This window comes from Misgurnus anguillicaudatus, chromosome 1 (genome assembly GCF_027580225.2).
Source record: "Misgurnus anguillicaudatus chromosome 1, ASM2758022v2, whole genome shotgun sequence".
NCBI classification, from domain to species: Eukaryota; Metazoa; Chordata; class Actinopteri; order Cypriniformes; family Cobitidae; genus Misgurnus; species Misgurnus anguillicaudatus.
The window spans coordinates 6,667,617-6,681,217 of NC_073337.2; the positions used below are offsets into that span (position 1 = coordinate 6,667,617).

General features: G+C 39.0%; 1 protein-coding gene across 1 annotated transcript; it reads left to right on the forward strand.

Moving 5' to 3' along the window:
- Positions 1-410: 410 nt before the first annotated feature.
- Positions 411-6,458, forward strand: LOC129431633 (scavenger receptor cysteine-rich domain-containing protein DMBT1-like). The gene is made up of 7 exons (XM_073870054.1): positions 411-567; positions 2,929-3,234; positions 3,321-3,620; positions 4,407-4,607; positions 5,074-5,385; positions 5,631-5,945; positions 6,020-6,458. The coding sequence occupies exons 1-7, from the start codon at positions 411-413 to the stop codon at positions 6,403-6,405; spliced, it is 1,977 nt and encodes a 658-aa protein (XP_073726155.1). The 3' UTR covers positions 6,406-6,458.
- The last annotated feature ends 7,143 nt before the right edge of the window (positions 6,459-13,601 follow it).

The following is a 13,601-nucleotide window of genomic DNA, read 5'->3' on the forward strand; positions in this document are numbered from 1 at the left end:
ACTGACAGGAAACAAAACTGCAGTGACTGCTAAAACTGCAGCTCCTGCAATGGCAGTACAGACTGTGCCGGCTGGCTGAAGCTGTGGCTGCGCCGGCTGGCTGAAGCTGTGGCTGCGCCGGCTGGCTGAAGCTGTGGCTGCGCCGGCTGGCTGAAGCTGTGGCTGCGCCGGCTGGCTGAAGCTGTGGCTGCGCCGGCTGGCTGAAGCTGTGGCTGCGCCGGCTGGCTGAAGCTGTGGCTGCGCCGGCTGGCTGAAGCTGTGGCTGCGCCGGCTGGCTGTCGAGACTGTACTGGCTGCGCTGGTGAAATCCTCCCCACTCTCTCGTTCAGCTCCGGCGAAGACCCTCGACGGCTTGCCCTCCGGGCTCCAGGCCATACTTGGGGTGGCCGGTTGGCCCCACGGGCTGAACGATGGAGTTGGACCCACCAACCGCGGATCAGCTCCTGCTGACCCGCACCTCGTCCGCTGGGTTCTATAATGGCTCATGCGTTCTGTCAGGAACTGCCCACCTGGTCGCTCTATCACGACCAAGCGAGACAGTGGAGAATGAACCCAATCGCAGACGAGGTTGGGGAACATGAAACAAGACTTTAATAAATGACAACCACAAAGCAAAAACCCACGATGGGGAAAACAGTACTAGAAATAATATAAACTAGACAGGACTGACTTCTATCAAACAAGACTGGACTCAACCCAAACACGGACTGGACACAAAATGATCAACGCAATCCGGGGAGACCTAACAGACAACAAGGACATGACAACAATCTCAAGGACATGACATGATATACATTTAAATACACAACGCACGAGCACAGGATGTTAGACAACAGGGCATTATATAAGGGAACAAATCAAGAGGGAACAGTGGAAACTAATTAAACATTGATGGGAGAGCTAACGAGGAGACGAGTGGGTGGGAACACAAACGAGACACAGCAGCACACAGACCAAACAAAGGCCATGTGCTACAACACAAAACATGGGTACCGCCAGGATCCTGTCACATGACTAAACAACTATAACTATGACAGGAGGGCAGGATCATAACACCCTGTGATGAAAAAGGAGTGTCTAAGCTACGTACAAGCAGACTTTTTTTATGTTAAACATAAATCTGTGTGCTTTGATGGATCACAGGCAAAGGACATTGCAAATTGTTCATTTTTTTTCATTGCTTTTGCTTTGTAGCTACTGGAAGCCATGTTAACCTAGGCATGACACGGCCGGGCCACCGTACGAGTTAAAACGCGTTCCGAATGGGGGGGGCTAGAAAGTAATATTCAGTTGGTTGTCATATAGACTTTCACCGCTAGATGGGAGTAGATCCTACACAGTTGAGCTTTAAAAAAGTAGTTAGTTATAGTTACTAATTAGTTCTCACAAATAGTAACTGAGTTAGTAACTGCATTACATCATTATAAAAGTAATTAATTACCAGGGAAAGTAATTACTGCATTACTTAAAAAAATTATAATATTTCAAATAACTTGGATGCCCCTTAAAATTTAATATGTTAAATTAATAAAATGGATACTAAAGAGAAACCACTCATTTTGTGGCAGCATGTGACGATGTGGGATGCTTTATTGGGTCAGAATTACGTGCCACAGACATGGAGAGACTTTTTCTTCCTAGGCATAAGTTCCACATTACACAAACATTCATGCCTTTCACATCAACAATGGAAAAGTAGTGCTTATTACACTTCGTGTTTGCGACCGCTACCTTTATGCTTGTTGTATTTGCCATCGCCCTGTCAACGGTGTGTTCGGATGATTGCTGCAGGATGACTGGGCTGCCTGTCAGTGCTTCATTTGAGATGGGGAACAGCAGCAGCAGCCGCTGCTCATTGAGAAGAGAGAATGACACATGTTTTCATGTCAGTCTACAAAAGTCTCCAACCACGCCAGAAAAAAATCGCTAGATTTGTCCTTGTCGCTTTTTTTAAATTAAGTCGCTAAAGTGATAGAAAGTTGCTTAGACTTTTTTACACTGCTCGGAGTCGGACTGGGCGTGCTTGTGTGTGAACTTTGCCTCTGGTTGGCTAACGATGGAAGTAAAGCCAATCATCATCAGCTATGTGGTTGTCCCACCCCCTCTAACACACACACACCAATCATCATCAGTTATGTTTCTCCTAACACACACACAAGAGAAAAACAGTGTCTGGCTGAGAGAGCGAGCCTACACGGGTGAAAATCACTTCAGTGAGATAAATTTTAGTAACGCGCAACATTTTAATGTAAGTAACAATAACGGCGTTATAACGGGGGAAACAGAAATTTATTTGATTACTCATTACTGAAAAAAATAACTCCGTCAGTAACGCCGATTACTTATTACGCCGTTATTCCCATCACTGATAGCCACTGCCTAGTAACATCAGTAAACAACTGCAGCTTGATGACACAAGCATACCGCGGTTCTGAACAAAATATTACGATGTGAACAGAGACCAGCAGGGAAAGAGAGAGAGGGAAGCAACTAAATGTAGCTTTAAACATAGGTTCGGGAGGAGCCTAAACATTCAGGCCTGTCAATCATCATCATCATGGGCATATATAAGGCAGCCATCAGGCCTCCGCGTCCAGCTACAATTTTTTCCAGAATCCCTTCTCCCCATCTCCTCCTTCTCTCTCTCTCTTTCTTCCTCTTTGCAGTTCTGTTGCAGGGGGTTAAACTTGGGGCCTGAGCCCCACCCTCAGGTTTGCCTTCTCTGAAGGTTCAGAGCTCAGGTACAGAACTCCCTTCGAGGACAGCAAGCCAAGTTCTTTAACCATTAATCATTAAGACCTGATAGCGCAGGCGAACTAGTGAAACTCTGATTCAAACCAGGCAATCAAACCTTATATGTAACCACCCTGTGACAAACATGTTTGACACGTTGACCTCTACTTATGGTTTTCATTTACTTCCCTTTAGACATTAGACTGGTAAATGGATCTAATCAGTGTTCTGGACGAGTGGAGGTTTTATATAATGATCAGTGGGGAACTGTCTGTGATGCTGGCTGGGATTTAGCAGAAGCTGCAGTGGTGTGTAAGAGCATGGGTTGTGGGCTTCCTGTAGCAGCAAACACAGAAGCATTTTTTGGGCAGGGTTCAGGACCCATGTGGCTGGATAATGTGAGATGTTCTGGGAATGAGTCAACAGTTAACAATTGTCCATCAAAGGCATTAGGAACAAGCACCTGCAGCCATTCAAAAGATGCTGGGGTTGTTTGTCTAGGTAAGTTGAAATAATAATTAGTCATGATGATACAGTTGAATATCTGAAAGAGCTTCTACTGTATGTGCAACCAATATTTGTTGCAGATATAAAGCTGGTGAATGGTACGAGTCCATGTAATGGCAGACTTCAGGTTCTTTATAATAATCACTGGGGTTCAGTTTGTCACACTGGTTTGGGTCTGGAAGAAGCTGCAGTTGTGTGTAAAGAGCTGGGCTGTGGGGACCTTGTAGAGCCACTGTCATATGTGGGTCCCTTTGTTGGGCCAATATGGATGGATAATCTTGCATGTACTGGAGATGAGTTAAAAGTACGTGACTGTTCATTTACTGGATATAATGTTGGCAGCTGTTCTGATGGACTTTACGCCGGATTTATTTGCAAAGGTATGTTCATTTCTTAAACACTATTTAAGTAACAACTAATGAAGAATATGTATTATGAATGATGCTTGTCATTCTTAAGCTTGAAACTCAAAAGGACCCACTAACAATCTCAGACATGTTAAATGTTTACTTCAAAATGCATTAGATGGTTTTGTCTATTTACATTTTCATAGCATACCTTCAATATATAAAAGTGATAGGTATTTGCTAAAAGTTTAAACTTTCCTTAATGCTCATACGGAGGTTAGTAGACTGTTGAAATGAATGTCTCAGATTGAACACACTGAGGCACATTAATGACTGAATTATTGAATACAATATTTTTCACGTGCAGATTTGGCTTGCATTGCAAGAAATTAACAATTTAATATAATTTATAAAACGTAGCCACCAAATTGGCTAATGATTTAACAACGTTACCCGCCACAGCTGATTTTACATGCATTTGGGGGGTGTTATTTTCAAACCCTGAATGTAATTTATCTGGATGCCAGAATAAACTTATGGTCTCGAGTAGCGTTACATTCAATGACAGAGAAACTCAAATTAGTCATTCATGTGTCTTTTTTTATTCAGCGGTATTCATATATACTCATTTAAACAGTAAAAAAATGTATGGCAAAGGTAAAACTTTTACCAACTGTATGCTAATGCCAATTTTTTATGAATGAAATATTAAATACTTTGTGACTTTGCCCACAGCTTTGAGTTTGAGACTAAATGTACATATCAGAGAGTTTACTGCTGTTGAACATCTCCCTATGATTTATATTCACTCTCTTTTAGATATTAGACTGGTAAATGGAGATAATAAATGTTCTGGAAGAGTGGAGGTTTTATATAATAATCAATGGGGAACCGTCTGTGATGCTGGATGGGATTTAGCAGATGCTGCAGTGGTGTGTAATAGCATGGGTTGTGGGATTCCTGGAGGAGCAAAGACTGGGGCTTTCTTTGGGCAGGGTTCAGGACCTGTGTGGCTAGATGGTCTGAGTTGTTCTGGGAATGAGCCAACAGTGAGAAATTGTCTATCAAATGCATTAGGAACAAGCACCTGTAGCCATGGACGAGATGCTGGAGTCGTCTGTAATTGTGAGGACAAAAATCCTTGGATCAATATTTAATGTAGTTCATCCATTATTATGTCATTACTTATTTGCTTTAACGATTATCATTCTAAACTTGTTTTTACAAAAACAAAAGAGACATTTTGAGTAGCTTTCATGTGACTCTATGCAGTACCTAATTGTAGGTCATTGATCAAAGAAAGTCTTTCCACTTGACTTCAGCCCTAAACATCTCATTCATCATTCCACTATTTTAGACTATTGTGTCGAATCATCATAAAGTTTTTTATTGTCATTGTTTGTGTTTGACAGTACAAAATAACAGAATGCATACATAAGACTGATAAAAAAATTACAGAATTTACAAGAACATTATTTATGTTTAGCTCCCATTAGGTTGGTGAATGGTGAGAACTCATGTTCTGGACGAGTGGAGGTTTATCATAATGGGACATGGGGAACAGTGTGTGCAGATTACTGGGACTCCACTGATGCTGCAGTGGTGTGTAGAGAGGTTGGATGTCCGACCGGTACTGAAGCAAAAAAATATACTTACTTTGGACCTGGTGTGGGAACAATATGGATGGATGATGTTCAATGTACAGGGTCTGAATTATCACTTAAAAAGTGCAAATTTAATGGATGGGCATTAAACAACTGTAATCATTCATCTGATGCTGGAATCATCTGTCGAGGTAGGATAGATTCAGTGTTTCTTCATTCGCCAGTCCCCGCTCATCCCTTCAGGTGACTGCTTAGGATATTTGTGATTGTATAAAAGCAATGATCCTGTTACAAGCATTACATATGTACTTACAGAACCAGATTTATGCAAACTTTATGACTTTATCCAACCTGTTTTGCTTACCCGCTACACCAGTTTCCGTAAATAGCTGTACTTATTGGCACTATGATACTACTATGCATCTACTTTTTATGTACTCTTCTTCAGATGTTCGACTGGTAAATGGTGCTAATGTGTGTTCTGGAAGAGTGGAGGTTTTATATAATAATCAATGGGGAACCATCTGTGATGCTGACTGGAATTTAGCAGATGCTGCAGTGGTGTGTAAGAGCATGGGTTGTGGGACTCCTGTAGCAGCACCGACTGGGGCTTTCTTTGGGCAGGGTTCAGGATCCGTGTGGCTGGATGATGTGAGTTGTTCTGGAAATGAGGTAACACTGAAGAAATGTCCATCAAATGGATTTGGAAAAAGCAGCTGTGGTCATGGACAAGATGCTGGAGTCATCTGTCGAGGTAAGATGAAATGATCATTTATGACTAAAGTTCTCATAATAATAATTCACTGCCTGAAAGAGAATACTGTAAAGCAATATTTTCCTCAGATATAAAGGTGGTGAATGGCACAAGTTCATGTGATGGCAGACTTCAGGTTCTTTATAATAATCACTGGGGTTCAGTGTGTCACACTGGCTTGGGTTTGGAAGAGGCTGCAGTTGTGTGTAGTGAGCTTGGATGTGGTGAAGTTGCAGTGCCGCTGTCATATGTGGGTCCATTTATTGGGCCAATATGGATGGATAATCTTTTATGTACTGGACATGAGTTGACACTGCGGCAATGTTCATTTACTGGATATAATATTAGCGGTTGTGTGAATGGACTTTACGCAGGAGTTGTTTGCATCAGTAAGATCATTTTTGAAACTCTGTATCTAAGCCGATGCAAAACAGTATCTCACTTTCTTTGTGTTTTCTAAAAAAAAAAGTTTTATAAATAAACTGTTCTGGCCCTTTTATTTCGCAGGATTTGTAAGAAAAGATGTGGTGAGGATTATGTTTACAGCTGAGGCTGACATCAATGTCAATGACCTAAGTATCATGGAGATGCTAATAGACAAGGTAAAACATCTGTTTCATGTGTATATCAGAGGCAGACAGGCCATGCAAACTGCAAATGCTCTGCATACCCAAGCAATTTGGGGACTCGCTAATTAATTTTAACAATTACACATCAGTAATCTCTTTTATTTGAGGTGTACCATAAAGAAGTGCAGCTTGCCACCTATGCTTTGTTGTTATGTCTCTTCATCACTGTCGCACTTTCCGATTGGTTTGCTGGCATATAGGGGATTTTATGTGCAGAGAAAGCTGTCTGCGGACCACTCACCTAAGCAATAAAATGAGCTGCTGCTGCCAGATCTTAATCACAGAAAATCACATTGTATTGAAAAACTAACTAGACTAAATCAAATTAAAATTGTAATAACTGAAACTATTCCTAAAGTTTTTTATTTTCTCCAAAGGGACTTACAGGCTGAAATGTTAAGCACAGATTGTAAATAGATCTAAAACTATTCAAGTTTGTAATTGATGGTCAATGGGTTGGTTTCCAAGACAGGACTTAAGTGTAGTCCAATAACTAAAATGTTTGTTTGAGCTGCCTTAACTGAAAACAGCTTGAACGTACATATCATATAAAATATGTTAATTCCATTGTTTTGTCTTAAGATGCACAACAGTATTGTTTTTGTAAGGTATGTTTGTAAAAACTACCTAAATGTCCAATGCTATCTCACGAGAATTCGTACATTTTACGAGTTGGCTGATTCGTATTAATTCAAACGACCACTTACGTAAGATACGATTTGCCTTGACCCCTGTGACGTTGGGGTTAGGGGTTTGGTTTTGCCCTATGTGTTTGTTAATGTCACCAATTTGCATAATTTCAATGTGTTTTTAAAGGAATGCCTATATTTGTATTTATTATTAATGGATTTACTTATAATTGTCACCTAACCTGTCATCTGTCTTAGTGTTTATTTGTCTCTGATTTATATCTGAGACCTTTACTAAGCAGATGCATTGTACCGTTTCACAAGTTCACACTTACAAATAAGTCAGATAGAATTAATGATATGCGTATTTGGCGTGCTGTCCGAGGAGAGGGCACTGAGCTCGTAATTTGGCCAGGACTCGGACACACCCCACGAAGAGAGGGCTCTGGGTTTGATATTGGGTCTGAACCCAGAACCTGGCCAGTGTGAGGAAACGTCGTTGTGGAAGGATGCTGAAAAATTAAAACTAGTAGGTTCAGTTCTGGAGTTTTACAGGAATGGTTCGCACAGGGCTGTCTCCTCTGACCATTGAGGTTTATGTGGCAGCTATACCTGCTTTCCACACTTTAGTGGTTGGTTCCTCATTGGAGACCAACTAGTCATGCGTTTCCTGTGTGGCACTCGGAAGCTGAGGCCGGCGAGTCATGCCATGATCCCTGCATAGGATCTGTCCGTGGTGCTGAAGGTGCACCATTTGAGCTGTTGGATACAGTGTTAGAGATGGAGATAAAGAGGCTTTCTCAGTTTTGCCAACCTCTCTTGAGTTCGCTCTAGGCATGGTTAAGGCTTTTTTATACCATAGGCCGAGTGACGTTCCTAAGGTTCTTAAATACATAACACGTCCTGTATTTTTTCAGCCATTTTCCCCTCCACCCTTTAAGGATATGAGACAAAGGAAGTTTAGTTTTCTTTGTCATGTCTGTGTTCAGAACACCTAAGTTCAGGAAAACTGAATGGTTATTTTTATCCTTTGTTTTGACCTGGAAAGGTTTCCCGGGCACCAGGCAGACTTTGAATAAATAGATAGTTGAGGGTGTCCCATTAACTTATTAAGCCTCTGGACATCCCTCTCCTTTAACCATCAGAGTGCATTCAACTAGAGGTATGGCAGCATCTAAAGTACTTTGGGCAGGTGCCTCGGTCCAGGATGTCTGTGATGCGGCAGGTTGGTCCTCATCGCTCACTTTTATACAGCTTCATGAGTTGGATCTCATTTCTACTCCTAGAGTCTGGTGGTATTGAGTATAGGGCTCCCAAAGTGTCACTACGGTGACGCAAAAGGGAATATCTCAGATTACATATATAACCATTGTTCCCTTAGAAGGGAACGAGGCGCTGCACTCTCTTTCCATACTTCCTGCGTCCTGGTTAAGCTATCTTTGGCAATATGTCAGATAGCAAGGGTGTTTTCACGATGGCTTTTATACTTCCTGGCTCTCGCCTAACCCCGCCGGTGATGTCATGCCTCAACATTGGTTGAATTTGATAAACACATTCAGACGCACTCACGCCTGGAGGTGTTCTGAAAGCATCACTATGGCGAGGCAGAATCTCATTCCCTTCTCAGGGCCCAAGGGTTACATACGTAACCCCGGACATTAAAAATGTTGCTCAGACAGAAAATAAGAGAACAGAGATAATAAGTGTCTTGATCATTTGTCATTTTAATTTTTTTTTACATTTTATATATAATTTAGTGTAATCTTCTAGGTGTCAGTTCTTTTCAATTAATCTGTGAGGTTTTTAATTTTACAGATAAGGAAAGTTGTTAAAAGTAAAGGAAATTATTTAGCAAACTGGAAAACACAGCGTGATGGAATGGTATTTCACCAAACAGCATAATAACAGGTTTGTAAAGTGAATCTTTAAATATTGTGTGTGTGTGTGTGCGTGTGTATGTGTGTGTGTGAGAATGAGAGAGATTTTACTGGATGTTACTGGAGGACCATTGACTGTCTTTCTTATTGATCTAATATTGCAATTTAACCCTGTTGTTTTCGCAGGTCCTTTCTAAATGCACGACAGAAACACAGAACTCTTTATAATATTATATTGGTAATCTCTTTATGTTGTTAGACTTTGCTTTATACTCCATACAGATGCATCTCTTTTAAAGTACTAAATACTTACAGTATACTTAAATCCACAAACTGATGCAGAATCAGAAATGGAGAGACCTATAAGAAACAAAAATCACAGATTAGAGCTATAATATCTCAGTTATTAAATGGAAAGCAAATTTACATTTTGGGTTCACCTGTATTTTAGATGTTTCTCCTGGGAAAAAGAACCCGAAATCTCAGAACTGCCAAAATATGTGCACTAAGGATCAGAAAAAAGAGAAATATACAATAAGACGTAGGCTATAAACTATGATTGTATCATGTAATGTAATGTAATGTAATGTAATGTAATGTCACTGGATGGCAGTATAAGCTTATGTTCTTGGGTAACACAGCTTTAAATAAAGAGAAAGAATTCAATCATTAATACAGTGTGTTTATCATCACTGGGCAGGGGTGAGCTAAAATCCAAAAAGTACTAATTTAAACAGTCAGTGACGTATAAAGACCTTCTGGGGCACCTGGGCACCAGCTCCATACAGGTGCTCCCCGACCCACCTCACAAATGATCATGCAAGAAAACACTTTCTTAATAATTTATAAGATTTTGTAAGAATTAAAGTTCGTAATTATAACATTTCACAGGAAAACTGTCACAATAAACATGTTACTTTTGTAAAATAGAACACAAAACAACTCTTTAATCTAGCATATTTAACAACATCTGTAGTTAATGTGCACCTGCTCACTGGTTTAATGCTACATTGCTTGTACTGAACAACACAAACACATTGCACTTTTCTGGATTTTAACCAAGCAAACTGGCATATGATGTCTTCGAAATCTACAACCACACTCACAGATACATATAGTATAAATCTACATGGAATTGAGAGCATTCTGAAAGTGTACTCATAAAACACATAAACTGAATGTCTTATCATAATGTTTGTTTATTATAAGCAACAAAAGACTTTAATAGCCAATGGCATTTGCAGCTGGAGAAACTGGACTGAATATTAGACTGGTTTAATGTCAATCAACATCTAACTCAGAGCCAAAATTTACTCAAAAGAATTTAAGAAAACTGTATACAATCTTCGTGGCTAACACATGCATGAAAGAAGAACAATTATTTACTCTTTCAATAGCTATTATCTGACAACTATGGCCAACATTAACATACAGTAATTGAATGGTGTAAATGTTTTTAATTACCTCACAGAAGTTTAAGATCCTACACATTAAAATCTTGAACAAAGATATTAAAATGAACACAGAAGGGAATTTTTACACTGTGAAGCAGAAGCAAACATGCTGAAAGAGAAACTAAATGCAGATAGTGAATTACCGTAAAACTTCAAATAATAGCCCAGGCTTTTATTTTCCCAAACCTATCGTCACACCAGGCGTCTAAAAGACACTTTGAATTTAATTGTTCATGCATGACAGCAGGAGGTTACCACATATTATGTTTTATTTATAATTTAAATGTGTTTAACAAATTAGTTTGTGTAATACCGGTCTTAAATTATTGGCAGCATAAATAAAGCAAACGAGGATTATGCTTTTTTATTGGTTGTTGCGTTAAATCTTACACAGATACAACAGTGCTATTTTCTGATTGGCTATTGCGTAGCCTCTTTTTTTTTTTGATTGGCTGATAAGTGGCACGCAGCACGCTCGACTAGAACTCCAGGGGAGACGGCTTGATAGAGAGAGCGGTGCAGCCAGATACATTTTGGGCGCTGGAGCATATTAAATATATAATAAATAGTTTTTCCGCGTGAGAAAAACAATGTGTGGCGGGAGTGCATGCATGACAAAAGACTGAAAGCCCGGCTATTATCAGCGGCCTCAAAACACTAACGGTCCACCGGGAAAAGTCCAGACTCTCCCGATTGCCACTCCGCTATTTTTCATCATCACTGCAATCCTGACGACGAACGTTGTTGTGTTGTCATAGTGATGAGTAATGGAACGACTGCATCTGTCATGTGACATCTACCGGTAATCAAAACTTTAGCGTGTGCAATCTGCACCATAGAACTGGCTTAAACAGACGATCTGATGGGTTTTAGAAGATTAAATACAACCCGAAATTAAAAAACAGATCCGGCCTTTATTTGAGACAGGCGTTTATTTACCCAAACCTGTCGTCACACCAGGCGTCTAAAAGAGACAGGCGTCTATTTGGGACTCTGCTATTATTTGAAGTTTTACGGTATATGAAAATCCATCAGGACATCAACATGTGCTTATTTTAGTGCATTTGGATCTTTACCTCCAGATAAAGTACTAAACTATGGGCTGAATTTTGTTTCTAAATTATTTAATCAAACATACAGTATTTGAGAGCAAAACTATTAAATTGTTGTAAAAAAAATTAATTCGCATTTAAAAAAATGTTATCTTAAAATTATTTTAGTTACAAAATACAGTAATTGTTAACCAAATTTTTTGCAATGTGGGTTTTTCTTTGAGTAATTTCATCGCGTGTCCCTACATTTTGCTCTCTGCTGCGCTGTTTTTGTTTGCGGATCAAAAATCTTTGCTTTTGAGTCAAAAAGTTTTGGATGCAAGTTACACGCGTCTCAGTGGGCGGGATCAACCTAGTTGAATGAAAGACCCGTTTCTATTGGCCACTACTGTCACCATTTGGCCACGCCCACCACGGAAGTCTGCCACCGAGGAGAGCGATGCTGTGCTATGGAGAGCGGCATTGTTTGTAAGGTACGAAAGATCATTTAATGTCATAAACTCTGTGGAATGTGTATAAAAATGAATAGCTTGTGTGTAACTATCCATATGTTTTAATCTCTCTTATCTAAATATGCAACGTTATTAGCATTAGCTTCCGGAGGCTATTGCGTCCAGAGTTTGCATTATCCAGCTAACGTTAAGTCTTACACAGATATTAATACCACGTTTTTATTAGTAAGTTAATCACTTACTGCATACGGACATAAAATGTACTCATGATGTGACGCAATCGTGCAAGTTTGCTGTTGCAGGCTGAATATTTTTGCGTAATTGACTACTAAATTAGTATTTCTTTTTTTGAACAGAAATGATAAATTATACAATTATTTTATACAATTAATTCTAGCATAGCAGTTATGACAAATAATAGAGTAAGATCAGGTGGGTATTTAATGACATTGATAGATCCAAATATGACTATGCCAAACATGTTAGATTAAACCGATACAAGGAGCAAGTGCAGTTCACTAGTTCTTAGTTTCACTAGACCTCTCTTAGTCAGGAAAATGACTTTGTCCATTGCTTAAAGATAGACAACTCTGTGGTGAGTTAATGCTTTTACTCAACTACAAGGTAGACAGAGATGAGAGCATCAGGCAGGGGACAAAATGATAAAGAATAAAATAAAAATGATTTATTGAATAATCTTAGCTGCACTGTCAATCGTCTGCCTGACTCGTCTTGTAACATATTTTGGTAACACTTTACAATAAGGTTCATTAGTTAATATTAGTTAATGTATTAACTAACATGAACTAACATGAACAAACCATGAGCAATACATTTGTTACAGTATTTATCTTTGTTAACGTTAGTTAATATAAATAAAGCTTTATTTGCTTGTTCATGTTAGTTCACAGTGCATTAACTTACATTAACAAAATTTTAATAAAAGTATTAGTAATTGTTGAAATTAACATTAACAAAGATGAATAAATGCTGTATAAGTGCAGTTGATTATTAGTTCACATTAATTAATGTAGTTAACTAATGTTAACCAATGAACCTTACCGTAAAGTGCCACCCATATTTTAAACAACATATAAAGTATTACACAATGCTACGTTGTCTTATGAAATTATCAAAAATCTTTAGCCGGAGAAGACCACTGATATACCTATATCTACTTATGAAGACAATGCATCACCCAACATAAATAATCTGCAGTAATGAAACAACAAGCAAAATAGTTTAGGATAAAATGAATGAATATGAAAAAATGTGTAAATGTAAATAAATATATTGGTAACTAAACAAAATTAATTAATAAAATCCAGTATTTAAGAAATTTTGATACCAAGATCTTTTAAAAGTAGCAGGTAGACCAGACTTTAATGACAAACTCTGATTTGTGACATAAAAGTAATTTGTGCTTCTTGTGTTGCAGGAATGAATGGGAGGATTGTAATCAGAGAGGCCAAGAAAGATGTCAATATCACTTTGTAATGCAAGATCTGTTGTGGAGAGGATGCATTGTGTGGCATCCTCATCTCTGCTGTTGACTTCAAACAA